Genomic DNA, 20,028 nt, shown 5'->3' with positions numbered 1-20,028 from the left:
TCTATTGAGTAAAGGCTGTTCTACATTTGTGCTAACAAATATTAAAATAATCTTTGAAAGGAACAATCTGAAATTATGTAACTATGTAGCCAAAGGGATTGGTAACCTTTTTCTACAGAGGGCTAGATAGTAAAAACTTTAGGTGTTGTGGGCCACATACAATTTCTGCTGCATATTTTTTTCCTTCTTTTTAAAAACAATTCTTTAGGGCACCTGGGTGGCTCAGTTGGTTAAGTGACTGCCTTCGGCTCGGGTCATGATCCTGGAGTCCCGGGATCGAGTCCCACATCGGGCTCCCTGCTCAGCAGGGAGTCTGCTTCTCCCTCTGACCCTCTTCCCTCTCATGCTCTCTCTCATTCTCTCTCTCAAATAAATAAATAAAATCTTTAAAAAAAATAAAATAAAAAATAAAAACAATTCTTTAAAATATAAACACCATCATCATCTCCCATGGGCTGGACAAAAACAAGTCATGGGCTGGATTTGGCCCACAAGTGTTGTTTGCTGACCCTTGAACTAGCAGAATAAAACTCAACAACCTTTAAAGGAACATAACAAAATCAAATTATCAACAACGTCTGGCACCCAATCAAACATTACTGGGCAGGCCAAAAAGCAAGAAAATATAATCTATAACCAAGAGTAAAATCAGTCAATAGAAACAGATCCAGAAATGATGGAATTAGGAGTCAAAGTTTAAAAACAGTTGTTATAACTGTGTTCAAGTATTTAAAGGAAACATGAACAGAATGAAAAAAGAAATATATAAAAAAGAACCAAATGAACTGTTTTAAGAAAGATTTTATTTATTTATTCGACAGAGAGAGAGAGAGCGCACAAGTAGGTGGAGCAGCAGGCAGAAGGAGAGGGAGAAGCAGGCTCCCTGTTGAGCAGGGAGCCCAATGTGGGACTCGATCCGAGGACCCTGGGATCATGACCTGAACTGAAGACAGACACTTAACCAATTGAGCCACCCAGGTGCCCCCCAAGTGAACTTTCTAATAGTGAAATATATAATAGCTGAAAAAAGAAAAAAAACAATTTTTTTTAAAGATTTTTAAATTTATTTGTGAGCGAGGGAGAGTGAGCCTGAGTGTGTACAAACAGGGGCAAAAGGCAGAGGGAGAGGGAGAGAAAGAATCTCAAGCAGACTCCACACTGAATGAGGTGTCCAAAGCGGGGCTCAATCCCACGATCCTGAGACCATGACCTGAGCCAAAACCACGAGTCAGATACTTAACTGACTGAGCCACCCAGGAGCCCCTGAAAAAAAAAATTAATTGGATAGGAAAAATAGCAGATTAGACACTATAAAAGAAGAAATCAGTAAACTTAAGGATAGCAATAGAAACTATACAAACTGAAGCACAGTGATACAAAAGATTTAAAAATAATTAACAGAGCAATCATCTATGGTATAATACCAAGCAGTCTAATGTATATTTATTTGATTCATAGGGTGGAGTGGCAAAAAATATTTGAAGAAGGGGTGCCTCTGTGGCTCTGTTGATTAAGTCTCAGATTCTTGGTTCTGGCTCAGGTCATGATCTCAAGGTCATGAGATCGAGCCCTGCATCATGGAGTCTGCTTGAGACTCTCCCTCTCCAGCGAACCCTCCCCAACTCAAATAAATAAATAAAATCTTATAAAAAAAAGTATCTGAAGAAATAATGGCCAAAATTTTTCTCAAGTTGAGGAGAACTATAAACCCACAAATCCAAGGAGCTCAATGAACCTGTTTGAGTATCTAGAATTAGGGTCAAAGAACCAAATAACAGTAACTTTAAACCTAAAACAACTTATTTTTTTTAAAAATTTAAGTATAGGGGCGGAGCAAGATGGCAGAGGAGTAGGAGACCTGGATTTCCTCTGGTCTCAGGAATTCAGCTGGATAGGGATCAAACCATTCTGAACACCTACAAACTCAACAGGAGATCAAAGAAAATAATAGAAACAACTCTCTGAACAGAAAAGTGACCACTTCTGGAAGGTAGGACGTGCGGAGAAGTGAATCCAAGCCGATATTCGGGAGGATAGATGGCGGGGGAGTGGCCTCCATCGGCCGCTTCTGGCAAGTGATAGAGCCGTGGAGCACAAAATTGGAACTTTTAGAAGTCTGCTCTGCTGAGGGACGTCACTCCGGTGGCTAAGTGGGGGGTGGAACCCTCGTGGGACAGTGTGGTCTCAGGACCCTCGGGGTCACAGAAAGACCGGGGGTGCCTGAATGCGGCAAAGCTCCCAGGTATCAGAGCAGGGAAGCCGGCTGCAGAAACCGAACTGAGGCGTGAGCTCTCAGCTCGAGGTTGCCATAAACCATGATCCGAGGCACAGTCGGGCCACTGCTCCTCCAGCAGGGACCCAACAAGCGGCAGATCTGCGGAGACTCCCCTTCCTCCCCCCGGGAGGAGAGGTACGGGAGTGGACCACAGGGATCTGCTGGGTTTGGAGACTCCACACGGGGTCAGGTGCCAGAGATAGAAACGCGCTGTCACAGGCCGGGTGAGCCCGGAGTGCCGCCGGAGACCGGGGAGACGGGAGTGACTGACGGATTTTCTCTGAGGAGCGGGCCCGAGTTCTCAGCTGCTCCAGGTGGAGATTGGGAGGCCGCCATTTACACTCTCCGCCTCCGAAGCTGTACGGAAAGCTTGCAGGGAACAAAAGCTCCAGAGAGCAAACCCGAGCAGATTACTTAGCCCTGACCGGCAAGGGCGGGGCAATTCTGCCTCCGGCAAAGACATTTGGGAACCATGGCAACAGGCCCCTCCCCCAGAAGATCAGCAAGAACAGCCAGCCAAGACCAAGTTTACCGATCAATGAGAACGGCAGAACTCCAGCGCTAGGGGAATACTGCACATAGAATCCATGGCTTTTTTACCATGATTCTGTAGTCTTTCAAAGTTAATTTTTTTTTAACTGTCTTTTTTTTTTTTTTGAATTTTTCTTTTTCCCTTTTTCAACCAACATCTTATCAATCCCTTTTTTAAAAAAACATTTTTATTTTTCATTTTTAGAGTCATATTCTATCCCTTCATAGTAGTTACCCCTATTTTTGGCATATATATATAAGTTGATCTCTCTTTAAAATTTTGAGATAGTTTCTTCTAACAGATCAAAATATACTCTAAATCTCTAGTGTATGGTTTTTTTCTACTCCCCTGCCTGATCACATTCTCTCCTTTTTCTTTTTTTTTTTTTAAATCCTCTTCTTTCTTTTTTCAAACAACTTCTTATCAATTCCTTTTATAGAATTTTTTATAATTTCCATCTTTACAGTCATATTCCATCCCTTCATCATATCAACCCTTATTTTTGTACATATATAAGTTTTTCTTTCTTTAAAATTTTGGGAGGCACTTTCTTCTAACAGACCAAAATACACCCAAAATCTATGTGTGTGGCACTGATCTGTATACCAGCCTGATCATATTTGATCATATTCTGTTTTTGTTTTGTTTTGTTCTGTTTTTGTTTGTTTTTATCTTTATCTTTATCTTTTTCTTTTTTTTCCTTTTTTCTCTCTTTCCCTTTCTTTTCCCACTGCTTCAGGTCTTTTCTGATTTGTTTAGAGTATATTTTCTGGGGACGTTGTTACCCTATTAGCATTTTATTCTCTCATTAATCTATTCTCCTCTGCACAAAATGACAAGACGGAAAAAATCACCTCAACAAAAAGAACAAGAGGTAGTACCGACTGCCAGGGACCTACTCAATACGGACATTAGTATGATGTCAGATCTAGAGTTCAGAATCATCACTTTAAAGATACTAGCTGGGCTTGAAAAAAACATGGAAGTTATTAGAGAAATGCTTTCTGGAGAAGTAGAAGAACTAAAATCTAACCAAGTCGAAATCAAAAAGGCTATTAATGAGGTGCAATCAAATATGGGGGCACTAACTGCTAGGATAAATGAGGCAGAAGAGGGAATCAGTGATATAGAAGACCAAATGATGGAAAATAAAGAAGCTGAGAAAAAGAGAGATAAACAACTACTGGATCACGAGGGCAGAATTTGAGAGATAAGCGATATCATAAGATGAAACAACATTAGAATAATTGGGATCCCAGAAGAAGAAGAAAGAGAGAGAGGGGCAGAAGGTATAATGGAGCAAATTATAGCAGAGAACTTCCCTCATCTGGGGAAGGAAATAGGCATCAAAATCCAGGAAGCACAGAGAACCCCTCTCAAAATCAATAAAAATAGGTCAACACCCCGACATCTAATAGTAAAACTTACGAGTCTCAGAGACAAAGAGAAAATCCTGAAAGCAGCTCGGGAGAAGAGATCTGTAACCTACAATGGTAGAAACATTAGATTGGCAACAGACCTATCCACAGAGACCTGGCAGGCCAGAAAGGACTGGCAGGATATATTCAGAGCACTACATGAGAAAAATATGCAGCCAAGAATACTATATACAGCTAGGCTGTCATTGAAAATTGAAGGAGAGATAAAAAGCTTCCAGAACAAACAAAAACTAAAGGAATTTGCAAACACGAAACCAGCCCTACAAGAAATCTTGAAAGGGGTCCTCTAAGCAAAGAGAGAGCCTAAAAGCAACATAGACCAGAAAGGAACACAGACAATATACGGTAACAGTCACCTTACAGGCAATACAATGGCACTAAATTCCTATCTTTCAGTAGTTACCCTGAATGTAAATGGGCTAAATGCCCCAATCAAAAGACACAGGCTATCAGATTGGATTAAAAAACAAGACCCATCGATATGCTGTCTGCAAGAGACTCATTTTAGACCCAAAGACAACCCCAGATTGAAAGTGAGGGGGTGGAAAACAATTTACCATGCTAATGGACACCAAAAGAAAGCTGGGGTGGCAATCCTTATATCAGACAAATTAGATTTTAAACCAAAGACTGTAATAAGAGATGAGGAAGGACACCATATCCTACTTAGAGGGTCTATCCAACAAGAAGATCTAACAATTATAGATATCTATGCCCCTAACATGGGAGCAGCCAATTATATAAGGCAATTAATAACAAGCAAAGAAACACATTGACAACAATACAATAATAGTGGGGGACTTTAACACCCCCCTCACTGAAATGGACAGATCATCTAAGCAAAGGATCAAGGAAATAAAGACTTAAATGACACACTGGACCAAATGGACTTCACAGATGTATTCAGAACAATCCATCCCAAAGCAACGGAATATTTTTCTCTAGTGCCCATGGAACATTCTCCAGAATCAATCACATCCTAGGTCACAAATTAGGTCTCAACTGGTACCAAAATATTGGGATCATTCCCTGCCTATTTTCAGACCACAAAGCTTTGAAACTAGAACTCAATCACAAGAGGAAAGTCGGAAAGAACTCAAATACATGGAGGCTAAAGAGCATCCTACTAAAGAACGATGGGTCAACCAGGAAATTAAAGAAGAATTTTAAAAATTCATGGAAACCAATGAAAATGAAAACACAACTGTTCAAAATCTTTGGGATGCAGCAAAGGCAGTCCTAAGAGGAAAGTATATAGCAATACAAGCCTTTCTCAAGAAACAAGAAAGGTCTCAAGTACACAACCTAACCCTACACCTAAAGGAGCTGGAGAAAGAACAGCAAATAAAGCCTAAACCCAGCAGGAGAAGAGAAATAATAAAGATCAGAGCAGAAATCAATGAAATAGAAACTAAAAGAACAGTCGAACAGATCAATGACACTAGGAGCTGGTTCTTTGAAAGAATTAACAAGATTGATAAACCCCTGGCCAGATTTATCAAAAAGAAAAGAGAAATGACCCAAATCCACAAAATCATGAATGAAAGAGGAGAGATCACAACCAACACCAAAGAAATACAAACAATTATAAGAACATATTATGAGCAACTCTATGCCAGCAAATTAGATAACCTGGAAGAAATGGATGCATTCCTAGATGTGTATCAACTACCAAACCTGACCCAGGAAGAAATAGAAAACCTGAACAGACCTATAACCACTAAGGAAATTGAAGCAGTCATCAAAAATCTCCCAAAAAACAAAAGCCCAGGGCCAGATGTCTTCCCAGGGGAATTCTACCAAACATTTAAAGAAGAATTAATACCTATTTTTCTGAAACTGTTCCAAAAAATAGAAATGGAAGGAAAACTTCCAAACTCTTTTTATGAGGCCAGCATTACCTTGATCCCAAAACCAGACAAAGACCCCATCAAAAAGGAGAATTACAGACCAATATCCCTGATGAACATGGATGTAAAAATTCTCACCAAAATACTAGCCAATAGGATCCAACAGTACATTAAAAGGATTATTCACCACGACCAAGTGGGATTTATCCCTGGGCTGCAAGGTTGGTTCAACATCCGCAAATCAATCAACGTGATACAATACATTAACAAAAGAAAGAACAAGAACCATATGATCCTCTCAATAGATGCAGAAAAAGCATTTGACAAAGTACAGCATCCTTTCTTGATCAAAACTCTTCAGAATATAGGCATAGAGGGTACATACCTCAATATCATAAAAGCCATCTATGAAAAACCTACAGGGAATATCATTCTCAATGGGGAATGAGAGCTTTCCCCCTAAGGTCAGGAATGCGGCAGGGATGTCCACTATCACCACTGCTATTCAACATAGTATTAGAAGTCCTAGCCACAGCAATCAGACAACAAAAAGACATAAAAGGCATCCAAATCGGCAAAGAAGTCAAACTCTCACTTTTTGCAGATAATATGATACTTTATGTGGAAAACCCAAAAGACTCCACCCCAAAATTGCTAGAACTCATACAGGAATTCAGTCAAGTGGCAAGATATAAAATCAATGCACAGAAATCAGTGGCATTCGTATACACCAACAACAAGACAGAAGAAAGAGAAATTAAGGAGTCGATCCCATTTACAATTGCACCCAAAACCATAAGATACCTAGGAATAAATCTAACCAAAGAGGCAAACAATCTGTACTCAGAAAACTATAAAATACTCATGAAAGAAATTGAGGAAGACACAAAGAAATGGAAAAACGTGCCATGCTCATGGATTGGAAGAACAAATATTGTGAAGATGTCAATGCTACCTAGAGCAATCTACACATTCAATGCAATCCCCATCAAAATACCATCCACTTTTTTCAAAGAAATGGAACAAATAATCCTAAAATTTGTATGGAACCAGAAAAGACTCCGCATAGTCAGAGGAATGTTGAAAAAGAAAAGCAAAGCTGGCGGCATCACAATTCCGGACTTCCAGCTCTATTACAAAGCTGTCATCATCAAGACAGTATGGTACTGGCACAAAAACAGACACATAGATCAATGGAACAGAATAGAGAGCCCAGAATGGACCCTCAACTCTATGGTCAACTCATCTTCGAAAAAGCAGGAAAGAATGTCCAATGGAAAAAAGACAGTCTCTTCAACAAATGGTGTTGGGAAAACTGGATAGCCACATGCAAAAGAATGAAATTGGACCATTTCCTTACGCCACACACAAAAATAGACTCCAAATGGTTGAAAGACCTCAATGTGAGACAGGATCCATCAAAATCCTAGAGGAGAACACAGGCAGCAACCTCTTCAACCTCAGCTGCAGCAACTTCTTCCTAGAAACATTGCCAAAGGCAAGGGAAGCAAGGGCAAAAATGAACTATTGGGACTTCATCAAGATAAAAAGCTTTTGCACAGCAAAAGAAACAGTCAACAAAACCAAAAGACAACCGACAGAATGGGAGAAGATATTTGCAAATGACGTATCAGATAAAGGGCTAGTATCCAAAATCTATAAAGAACTTATCAAACTCAACACCCAAAGAACAAAGAATCCAATCAAGAAATGGGCAGAAGACATGAACAGACATTTTTCCAAAGAAGACATCCAAATGGCCAACAGACACATGAAAAAGTGCTCAACATCGCTCGGCATCAGGGAAATCCAAATCAAAACCTCAATGAGATACCACCTCACACCAGTCAGAATGGCTAAAATCAACAAGTCAGGAAATGACAGATGTTGGCGGGGATGCGGAGAAAGGGGAACACCCCTACAGTGTTGGTAGGAATGCAAGCTGGTGCAGCCACTCTGGTAAACAGTATGGAGGTTCCTCAAAAAGTTGAAAATAGAGCTACCATACGATCCAGCAATTGCACTACTGGATATTTACCCCAAAGATACAAAAGTAGGAATCCGAAAGGGTACGTGCACCCTGATGTTTATAGCAGCAATGTCCACAATAGCCAAACTGTGGAAAGAGCCAAGATGTCCATGGACAGATGAATGGATAAAGAAGCTGTGGTATATATATACAATGGAATATTATGCAGCCATCAAAAGGAATGAGATCTTGCCATTTGCAACGACGTGGATGGAACTGGAGGGTATTATGCTGAGTGAAATAAGTCAATCAGAGAAAGACATGTATCATATGACCTCACTGATATGAGGAATTCTTAATCTCAGGAAACAAACAGGGTTGCTGGAGTGGGGGGTCGGGTGGGAGGGATGGGGTGACTGGGTGATAGACACTGGGGAAGGAATGTGCTCTGGTAAGCGCTGTGAATTGTGCAAGACTGTTGAATCTCAGATCTGTACCTCTGAAACAAATAATGCAATATATGTTAAGAAAAAAAAAAAGATAGCAGGAGGGGAAGAATGTAGGGGGGGAAATCGGAGGATAGACGAACCATGAGAGACAATGGACTCTGAAAAACAAACTGAGGGTTCTGGGGCGGGAGGGGAGGATGGGTTAGCCTGGTGATGGGTACTGAGGAGGGCACGTTCTGCATGGAGCACTGGGTGTTATGCACAAACAATGAATCATGGAACACTACATCTAGAACTAATGATGTAATGTATGGGGATTAACATAACAATAAAAAAATAAAAAAAAATTTGAGTATCGTTGACATACATTGTTACATTAGCGTTAGGTGTACAACTTAGATTTAGTAAGTTTTTACATTATGCTATGTTCACCACAAGTGTAGCTACCATCTGTCCCATTACACTGCTTTCACAATACCATTGACTGTATTCCTTATGTTGTGCCTTTAATTCCCAGGACTTATTCTTAAATGGCAAATTAACTGGATTCCAAATAGAACACATTTGTCTTTTTACCTTATCAGGTCTTAAGCACCGAAGAATTATTATTTTCTGTAGCTCATTTAGTTTTTCATCCATTGGTACTGGAAATTTAGCATTGTATGGCTCTTTACTGTCATAAATTTCCCGCCATTCAGTTATATGTTCACAAAAATGCTTCCTAATGGAAAAAAAGCTTAGTAGTTATTATTTCATTGGAGACTAATTTAAAAAGAGATTGTTAAACAAGGAGATTACAAATTTACCTATCCTTATTCAATGCTGTCATCAAGTTTAAATAATTACCTGAGTTCTTTGAAAGCAGGAAATTCACTTGCACGGCAAATTTCCTCCCAGCTTTTATCCTGTAGCCAAGTTGGATCAGGATTTTTCTCAGCACTCTTAAGACTTACTCCTCCAGTTAAAAGAAACATCAGTTCCTGGTATTCAATCTCTTTCTTCGCCCTGTAAAACCAAAATAAAGATTGCTGTAAATTGCTGATTTTAAAATTGAATGAAATCAATTTCTGCTTCTATAGCCTTGATAAAATAATCAGAACAGAATTACTCTACTGCCATAAACAATTGGAAAACTAGATAAAGTGAATGAAACAACTGTTTTTGGAAATTATACAACAGCCAGTGCAACACTGTGGTCCCTGAGAAAAGAGAGACAATTAAGGTGATCCCTATGATTGTCTCAGCTATCCACCTAGAGGCACTTTCCAGACTACAAAACAGAGAGGTGATCAAAATCAGAACTTGATAGTATTGCTGAGTTGAATAAACAGAGATCAGAGTTAAGGAAGGCTGAGTGGCAGAATTTGTGGGCAGAGTACCAGAGAGGAGGGAGATGCATGGAAAAGAGGTCCAGAAATCTGCATAGGTATCCTCTTGATTTGATTGCTAAATGCTAAATCATATATGAATAGGGTAAAACTACAGGAGACCAGGCAAAGAATATCTGGGGAGCTGTAAACTGAGCAGCTACCAGAGCTCACACAAAACTTGGAGATAGGAGTTCTCACCAACTAGAGTTAATCTTCGTTGAACACCAGAGGAATTCAGAGGCAACATCAGAGGGATCATGCCTTAGTAGCAAAGCTAACCTAGCCTTAGAATAAAGCCTATTCTAAAACTACCAAAAGAAAGCTTAAAAACAAGCCTTGAAAACATCAAACTAATCCAGTAATTTAAGTACCTGTATAAGTAAAGTCTAATGCTTTTTAAAGGAATAAAAAAAAAAAACCAACCAGCATTTATCTATGTAAAATTCACATTATCCATAACCAGGAGAAAAAAATCAGTCAAAAGATACATACAAGTGATAGAGATAATACAACAAAAAGATAGGAATGTTAGAAGAGCTATTACACATATGCTGAAGGAATTAATGAACATTGCTGAAGGAAGCAAAATGAACATAAGGAATAGAGAAACAGGCAACAGAAAAAATAACCAAATGCAACTTCTAGAGATCAAAAGTATGAAATCTAAAAGAAAAATTCACTGATTTCTTTCCAGATATAGAGAAAATGAAAGGATTCATTACCAGTAGATATATAGTATAAGAAAGGTTAAAGGAAGTTTCAGTTAGATAGAAATTTGAATCAACACAAAAGAATAAAGAGTGCCAGAGATGGTAACTATGTCGGTAAATATAAAAGACTTTTGTCTTATTATTTAAGTCTCTTTAAAAGATTACTGACTATTAGGGGCACCTGGATGGCTCAGTCAGTTAAACATCTGCCTTTGGCTCAGGTCATGATCCCAGGGTCCTGGGATCGAGCCCCTCATTGAGCTCCTTGCTCAGCAGGGAGCCTGCTTCTCCATCTCCCTCTGCCTGCTGCTCCCCCTGCTTGTGTTTTCTCTCTCTCTCTCTGTCAAACAAATAAATAAAATCTTAAAAAAAAAAATAAAAGATTACTGACTAGAGCAGAATAACAATGTTCTATGGGATTTATAACATGTACAAGTGAAATATATGACAATAACAAAACAAAGGCTGGGAGGAGAGAGATGGAAGTATATTGTTGTAAGTTCTTATACTATATACATATGAAGGAGTATAATTTTACTGAAGATAGACTGTGGTATGTTAAAAGGTATACTATAATCCCAAGGAAACCACAAAAAGAATAAAACAAAAAAAAATTACAGCTAGTAAGTCAACAAAGGAGATAAAATGGAATCATAATACATACTCAATTCAAAGAAAAAGAAAATGAGGAAATGGAACAAAAAACAGATGTGCAAAACAGAAAGCAAGTTGTAAGACAGTAGATTTAAATATAACTCTATTGTCTCATTGAATGTAAATGGTCTAAACAATTTCACTACAGGCAGCAATTATCAGATTGGATAAAACAAAGAAGACCTAACTATATGTTGTCTATAGAAATACAGCTTAAATATAAAGATACAAATAGGTTAAAAGTAAAAGTATGAAAAAATATATACCATGCTAACACTATTCAAAAGAAAGCTGGGGTCTGTAATAGGATAATACAAAATAGATTTCAGAACAAAGGACAGACCAGGGATAAAAAAAAAAAGTTAAGTCAATTCATTAAGAGGTCATAATAGTCCTAAACACTTACACATATAATAACAGAGCATCAAAACACGAACAAACATTGATAGAACTGTCAGAAGCAATCTCCATAGCTAAGAGATTTTAAACCTCTCTCAAAAATCAATTGAACAAGTACACAGAAAATCAATTAGGATAATAGTATATAGACTAGCTTGACCTACTTGACATTTGTAGAACATTCCATTCAAAAACAGCAAAATACAGATTCTTTTCAATGGCATATAGAACATTTGCAGAGATAGACCACATTCTAGGCCTTAAAATGTCTCATTTATAAAATTTCTAGAAAAGGAATAGTTATGGAGACAGAAAGCAGATCAGTGGTTACCTGGGGCTGGGAATAGGAATAGGAATTGACTAAGTAGGCACAAGCAAGGAAACTCTGAGATGATGGAAGTGTTCTAAAACTGGATTTTGGTGATGGTTGCACAATTGTATAAATGTACTAAAAATCATCTAACTGTATTCTTACAATCAGCCAATTGCATAATAATTACCTAATAAAGCTGGGGAAAAGGGAAATTTTCCAGATAAACAAAAACTAAAGAAGTTTATCATCACTAAACTGGCCTTACAAGAAAGAAATATTAAAGAGACTTTTTTTGAGCTGATAAGAGAAGGCACTAATTAATAACATAAAACATATGAAAGTAAAAATCTCACTGGAAAAGGTAAATAGTAAAGGTAGTAGATTCAATCACTTCTAAAGCAAGTATGAAGGTTAAAAGACAAAAGTAATAAAATTAATTAAAACTACAATAGTTAAGGGATGCATAAAATATAAATATGTAAAATGTGACATCAAAAATATAAAATGGGGTTGTAGTAAAAAGATAGTTTGGAATGTGTTCAAATTTAAGCTGTTCTCATCTTAAAACAAACTATTATAAACACAGGATGTTATATGTGAACCTCACAGTAACCACAAAGAAAAAAACTCCTGGTAAATACCACAAAGAAAATGAGAAAAGAACCTAAACATAAAACTAAAGAAAGCTATCATACCACAAGGGAAGAGAGAAAAGAGAAGAAAGAACAGAGAGGAACTAAGAAAACAGGCAGAAAACAATTACAAAATGGCAGTAAGTACATGCTTATCATTAATTACTTTAAATGCAAATAAACTGTCCAATCAAAAGACATAAAATGGCTGAGTGGATTAAAAAAAAGGACCCATCTCTATGCTGCCTACAAGAGACTCAATTTAGAAGTAAGGATACACGGACTGAAAGTGAAGGGATAGGAAAAGACAGCCCATGCAAATAGAAATGAAAAGAAAGCTGGTGTAGTTATACTCATATCAGACAAAATAGACTTTAAAACAAAGACTACAATAAAATACCAAGAAGGGAATTACATAATGATAAAGGGGTCAATCCAGCAAGAAGACACAACATTTGTAAATATATATGTACCCACTGTAGGAGCACCAAATATATAAAGCAGATATTAACAGACCTAAAGGGAGAACTTGACATCAATACAATAATAGAAGGGCACTTTAATACCCCCACTTACATCAATGGATAGAGCAGCCAGAGAGAAAATCAATAAGGAAACACTGACCTTAAATGACACATTAGACCAAATGGACTTAGTAGACACATGCAGAAAATCCCAGCCAAAGGCAGAATACACATTCTTTTCAAATGCACTTGGAACATTCTCCATGACAGATCACATGTTAGGCCACAATAAATTCAAGAAGATTGAGATTATAGTATTTATGTATTTATTTTAGAGAGAGAGAGACCGAGAGAGCACGAGCAAAGGAGGCACAGAGGGAAAGGGAGGGAGAATCTCAAGCAGACTCCCTGCTGAGCATGGAGCCTGATACAGGGTCAATCTCACAACCCTGAGATCATAACCTGAACAAGAACCAAGAGTTGGACACTGAGCCGACTGAGCCACCCAGGCGCCCCAAGATTGAGATTATATTAAGCATCTTCTTTGACCACAATGGCAATAAAACAAGAAATCAATTACAAAAAGAAAACTGGAAAAACCACAAAAATGTGGAGATTAAGCAACATGCTACTAAACCAATGGGTCATCAAAGAAATCAAAGAAGAAATTTAAAAATATATGAAGACAAATGAAAACAGAAATATGACACACCAAAATCTATGCAGTGCAGCAAAAGTGGTTCTAAGAGGGAAGATCACAGCAATAAAGCCTACCTCAAGAAACAAGAAAAACCTCAAATAATCTAACTTTAAACCCAAAGGAACTAGAAAAAGAAGAATAAACGAAGCCTAAAGTTAGTAGAAGGAAAAAATTAACAAAGATCAGAGTGCAAATAAATCAAGACTAAAAATAAATAAATAAAAAAGATCAGTAAAATTGAGAGGTGGTTCTTTGAAAAGATAAACAAAATTGACAAACCTTTAGCTAGACTAACCAAGAAAAAGAGAGGGCTCAAATAAAATCAGAAATGAAAGAGAAGTTACAACTAAAGTTACAATTATACCACAAATAATCATATGCTAATGAATTGGACAACCTAGAAGAAATGGAAAATTTCCCCAAAATATAGAATTTTCCAAGATGAATCACGAAGAAATAGAAAATCTGAATAAACTGATTACTAGCAAGGAGACTGAATCAGTAATAAGAAACTCCCAACAAACAAAGTCCAGGACCAGGTAGCTTCACTGGTGAATTCTACCAAACATTCAAAGAAGACTTAATACTTACCCTTCTCAAACTCTTCCTTCAAACAAAAGATTGAAATCTTGTCATTTGTGACAACAGGAATGGACCTTGAGGGTATTATGTTAAGTGAAATAAGTCAAAAGGAGAAAGACAAAAACAGTACAATTTCACTCATATGTGGAATCTAAAAATAAATAAATAAGCAAAACAAAAACAAACTCATAGACACGAAGAACAGATTGTTAGTTACCAGAGGGAAGGGGGTTGTTAGTGGGTGAAATGGGTGAAGGGGGTCAAATGTATGGTGATGGATGGCAACTAGATTTTTGGAAGTGATCACTTTGTAATAAATACAGTTGTTGAATTTTAATGTTGTACATCTAAAACTTATATAATGTTACACACCAATTTTAACTCGTAAAAAATGAAAAACAAAAAAACCCACAAAGAACAATGGCAGTGAATAGAAAACAGTAACATATATGGTAGCTATTAATCCATTTATATAAATAATCACTTTAAATATCATTGGTTTCAATACATCAATTAAAAGACACAGATGGGGGGCGCCTGGGTGGCTCAGTCGTTAAGCATCTGCCTTCAGCTCAGGTCATGATCCCAGGGTCCTGGGATCGAGCCCCGCATCAGGCTCCCTGCTCGGCAGGTGGCCTGCTTCTCCCTCTCCCGCTCCCCCTGCTTGTGTTCCCTCTCTTGCTGTGTCTCTCTGTCAAATAAATAAATAAAATCTTAAAAAAAAAAAGACATAGATGGTCAGAGTGGATACAAAAAATGAGACCTAACTATATGTTGTCTACAAAAAAACCATTTTAAATATGAAAAGAGATAGATTAAAAGAAGAGGGATGGAGAAAGAAATACCATGCTAACATTAATCAAAATAAAGCTGGAATAGCTATAGTAACTTCAGACATAGATGACTTCAGAGCAAGGAAAATTATCAGGGATAAACAGGGCCATTACATAATGATAAAGGGGTTAATTCTCCCAAAAGACACAGCAATTGTTAATGTACCTTACAAGAGAATGTAAAAATATACGAGAGAAAACCTGACAGACAAGAAAAAATAGACTAATCCACTATTATAGTAATGGACAGATCCAGCAGCAGAAAATCAGTAAAGACACACTTGAACTAAACAGCACCATCAGCTGAATACATCAATTGAATACAACTGACATCTATAGAATACTTTATCAAACAACATCAAAATACACATTCTTCTCACCCTCATATGGAACATTCACCAAGACAGAACACATTCTGAGCCATAAGACACACCTTAACAAATTTAAAAGAAGAGAAATCATATGAAGTATTCTCTCTGACTACAATAGAATTAAACCAGAAATCAGTAACAGAGAGATAGCTGGAAAACCCCAAAATACTTGGCAATTAAACAACACAATTCTAAGTAATGTATGGGTCAAAGAAGTCTCAAGAGAAACAAACATTTAGAATTAAATAAAAATGAAAACACAACTTATCCAAATTTGTGGGATGCAGCAAAAGTAATGCTCAGAGGAAAATTTATAACCCTGAATGCATTTATTGGATCTAAAATCAATCATTTAGGCTTCCACCTTAAGACACTAGAAAAAGGGCGCCTGGGTGGCTCAGCTGGTTAAGCGACTGCCTTCGGCTCAGGTCATGATCCCGGAGTCCTGGGATCGAGTCCCACATCGGGCTCCCGGCTCAGCGGGGAGCCTACTTCTCCCTCTGACCCTATCCCCTCTCATGCTGTTTCTCTCTCTCTCTCTCTCAAATAAATAAATAAATAAAATCTTTAAAAAAAAAATAAAAAAAAAAAGACACTAGAAAAAGAAGATCAAATTAAATCCAAAGCAAGTAGAAGTGAAGAAATGATAAAAATCAGAGAAGAAATTCATGAAATTAGGGGTGCCTGGGTGGCTCAGTCACTTAAGTGTCTGCCTCCCACTCAGGTCATGATCTCCAGGTCCTGGGATCGAGCCCTGTGTTGGGCTTCCTGCTCAGTAGAGAGTCTGCTTTTCATTCTCTCTCTCTCTCAAATAAATAAAATCCTTAAGGGCGCCTGGGTGGCTCAGTCGGTTAAGCAACTGCCTTCGGCTCAGGTCATGATCCCAGGGTCCTGGGATCGAGTCCCACATCAGGCTCCCTGCTCTGCAGGGAGCCTGCTTCTCCCTCTCCCACTCCCCTTGCTTGTGTTCCCTCTCTCGCTGTGTCCCTCCGTCAAATAAATAAATAAAATCTTAAAAAAAAAAAAAATCCTTAAAAAAAAAAAAGAAATTCATGAAATTAAAAACAAATCAAGAGGGGAAAAATCAATGAAACTGAAATCTGGTTCTTTGAAAAGATCAATAAAATTGGTTAACCTCTACCCAGGGTAACTAAGGAAATAAAGAAAGAAGACACAAATTACAAATATCAGAAATGAAAGAAGGGCCATCACTACTAATTCCATTGACATTAAAAAGATAATAAAACGGGCGCCTGGGTGGCTCAGTCGTTTAAGCGTCTGCCTTCCACTCAGGTCATGATCCCAAGGTCCTGGGATCTAGTCCCACATCAGGATCCTAGCTCAGTGGGGAGTCTGCTTCTCCCTCTACCCTTCCCCCCTGCTCGTGATCTCTCTCACTCACTCTCTCTCTCTCTCAAATAAATAAATAAAATATCTTTAAAAAAAGATAATAAAACAATATTATGAACTCTATGTCCTCAAATTTGATACCTAGCTGAAATAGATCAATTCATTGGAAGATACAATCTGCCAATATTCACACAAGGGGAAACAGATAATCTGAATAGACTTTGTGTTATTGTACTTGTGCTATCTTAGCAAAACACGATAGGCTGGGTTGCATAAATAATGCAAATTTATTTTCTCAGAGTTCTGGAGGCTAGAAGTTTGGATCAAGGTTCTGGCTGACTTTGGTTTCTGATGAGACCTCTTTTCCTCGCCTGTAGACAGCCACCTGCTTACTGTGTCCTCACGTGGCCTTTCTTCTGTGTGCATACGGAGAGAGAGAGAGCACTCTGGTAGCTCTCTTTTTTTAAGGACATTAATTCTATCAGATCAGGACCATACCTTTCTGAGCTTATTTAACCTGATTACTTCCTTATAGGTCTCATCTCTAAATACAGTCACACTGGAAGTTAGTGCATAAACATATATGAATGGGGGGCCCAGCTACACAGTCCATAACTATATCTATTAAAGAAACTGAATTGATAATTAATAACCTTCCAAAACAGAAAGCACCATACTAAAATGGGTTCTGGAGAATTCTACTGAACTTATAAGAAGAAACTCTACAGATTCCTTACAATCTCTTCCAGAAAATAGCAGAAGGAATACTTCCCTAATTATTCTATAAATTCAGTATTACCCTAATACCCAAACTAGACAGAGATAGTATAAGAAAACTACACATCAAATCTCTCAAGAACATGGATACAAAAATTCTCAACAAAATATCAGCAAATTGAATCAAACAATGTATAAAAAGAATAACACACCACAACAAAGTGACATTTATCTCAGGTATGTAAGGCTGTTTCAACATCCAAAAATCAATTAATGTAATCTATCACATCAATAAACTAAAAAAGAAAAAGCACATGATCATATCAGTAGATGCAGAAAATTCATTTGACAAAATCCAATATGCTTTCATGATTAAAATTTTCAGCAAACTAAGTATAAAGGAGAACATCCTCAATTAAAGAACATTCACAAAAAATCCTATGGCTAACATCATATTTAAAAGTGAGAAACTAGAAAATTACCCACTAAGATCAAGAACAAAACAAGAATGTCCCTTTTCATCACTTGTCAACATCATACTGAAAGTCCTGGCTAGTGTAATAAAGAAAAAGAAATTTTAAAATATATAGATTAGAAAAAAAATTAATTTGTCTTTGAGACGACATAATTGTCTATGTAGAAAATCCAAAAATCTGAAAGAATTGGTAAAAAAAAAAAACTCCTAAAACTAATAGGCAATTACAGCAAGGTTGCAGGATACAATGTCAACATACAAAAGTTAGTCACTTTCCTATATGTCAATGACAAGTGGAATTTGAAATTAAAAACATGATACCATTTGCATTGGCACCCAAAAAAGTGAAATACTTAGGTATAAACCTAACAAATCATGTACAAGATCTATAGAGAAAAACTACAAAAATGTGATGAAAGAAATCAAAGAAGAATTAAATAAATGAAGAGATATACCATATTCATGAATAGGAAGAATCAATACTGTCAGGGTGTCAGTTCTTCCTGATTTGATCTATAATTCAAAATGACAGCAAGTTATTTTGTGTATAATTGACAAATTGATTCTAACGTTTATATGGAGGGGCAAAAGACCAAGAACAGGTAACACAATATTGAAGGAGAAGAACACAACTAGAAAACTGACATTACTGGACTTCAAGACTTATATTAAAGCTACAGTAATGAAGACAGTGTTGTATTGGTAAAAAAAAAAAAAAATAGACAAATAGATCAATGGAACAGAATTTTGTGGATTTTCGGAGCACTGGGTGGCTCAGTCAGATGGGCCTCTGCCTTCCACTCAGGTCATGGTCCCAGAGTCCTGGGATTGAGGCCTGAGTCAGGCTCCCTGCTTAGTGGGGAGCCTGCTTCGCCCTCTGCCCCTCCCCCTGCTCTTGCTCTCTCTCCCTCTCAAATATACAAATAAAATCTTTAAAAAAAAAAAAGAATTTTGTGGTTTTTCTATAAAGTTCACCTTATATGGAGATGCAAAAGACCCAGAATAACCAACACAATATTTAAGAAGAACAAAGGACTGACACTACCTGATTTCGAGACTTAACTATAAAGCTAATTAAGTCAATAATACAAAAGAACAAATATAGATCAGTGATACAGAATAAAGAATCCAGAAATACACCCATATAAATAGAGCTACCTGATCTTTGACAAAGAAACAAAGGCAGTATAATGGGTAATCTTTTCAACAAACGGTGCTGGAACAACTGGATATCCACATGCAAAAAAAAAACCCAAAAACTAGACAGAGACTCTTCACAAAAACTAACTCAAAATGGATCATAGACCTAAATGTAAAATGCAAAACTATAAAATTCCTAGATTACATAGAAGAAAATCTAGGTGACCTTAAAATATGTTAATGATGTTTTAGATATAACACCATAAGCCATGAAAGAAAGAACTGATAAGCTGGACTTCATTAAAATTTAAAAAGACACTGTCAAAAGAATGAGAAGGCAAGCCACAGACTGGGAGAAAATATTTGCAAAAGGCGTATCTGTTGAAGGACTATCATCTAACTCAACAACGAAAATGAACAATTAAACTGATTCAAAAGTGGCCAAAAGACCCAGAAGATATAAAGAAGATATAAAGATGGCAAATTAGCATATGAAAATTTCTCAACATTATGTGCCATTAGCAAATTGCAAATTAAAATGAGATAACACTACACATCTGTTAGAATGGTCAAAATCCAGAACACTGACAAGACCAAATGCTGACAAGGATGCAGAGCAACAGGAACTCTTACTCATTGCTAGTGGAATGAAAAATGGTGTAGCTACTTTGGAAGACAGGTTTTTTACAAAACTAAACATACTCTTACCACATGATCCAGCAATCACACTCTTTGGTATTTAATCAAATGAGCTGAAAAGTTATATGCATATAAAAACTTACACACAAATGTTTATAGCAGTTT

General features: G+C 37.2%; 1 protein-coding gene across 1 annotated transcript in view; it reads right to left on the bottom strand.

Annotated features, from left to right (window-relative positions):
- Window positions 1-20,028, bottom strand: part of DNAH12 (dynein axonemal heavy chain 12) — a 229,700-nt gene that overhangs the window by 27,299 nt on the left and 182,373 nt on the right. The window contains exons 61-62 of the mRNA XM_034996444.1: window positions 9,361-9,519; window positions 9,091-9,235 (exon numbers count right to left, since the gene is read on the bottom strand). Coding sequence (XP_034852335.1) covers window positions 9,091-9,235; window positions 9,361-9,519 — 304 coding nt within the window. The remainder of the gene's footprint in view (window positions 1-9,090; window positions 9,236-9,360; window positions 9,520-20,028) is intronic.

The sequence above is a fragment of the Mirounga leonina genome, unplaced genomic scaffold, assembly GCF_011800145.1.
Source record: "Mirounga leonina isolate KUSES-001 unplaced genomic scaffold, KU_Mleo_1.0 Mir_94, whole genome shotgun sequence".
NCBI lineage: Eukaryota > Metazoa > Chordata > Mammalia > Carnivora > Phocidae > Mirounga > Mirounga leonina.
The sequence above is the reverse complement of the archived record's forward strand: the minus strand, read 5'-3'. Positions and strand labels throughout refer to the sequence as shown.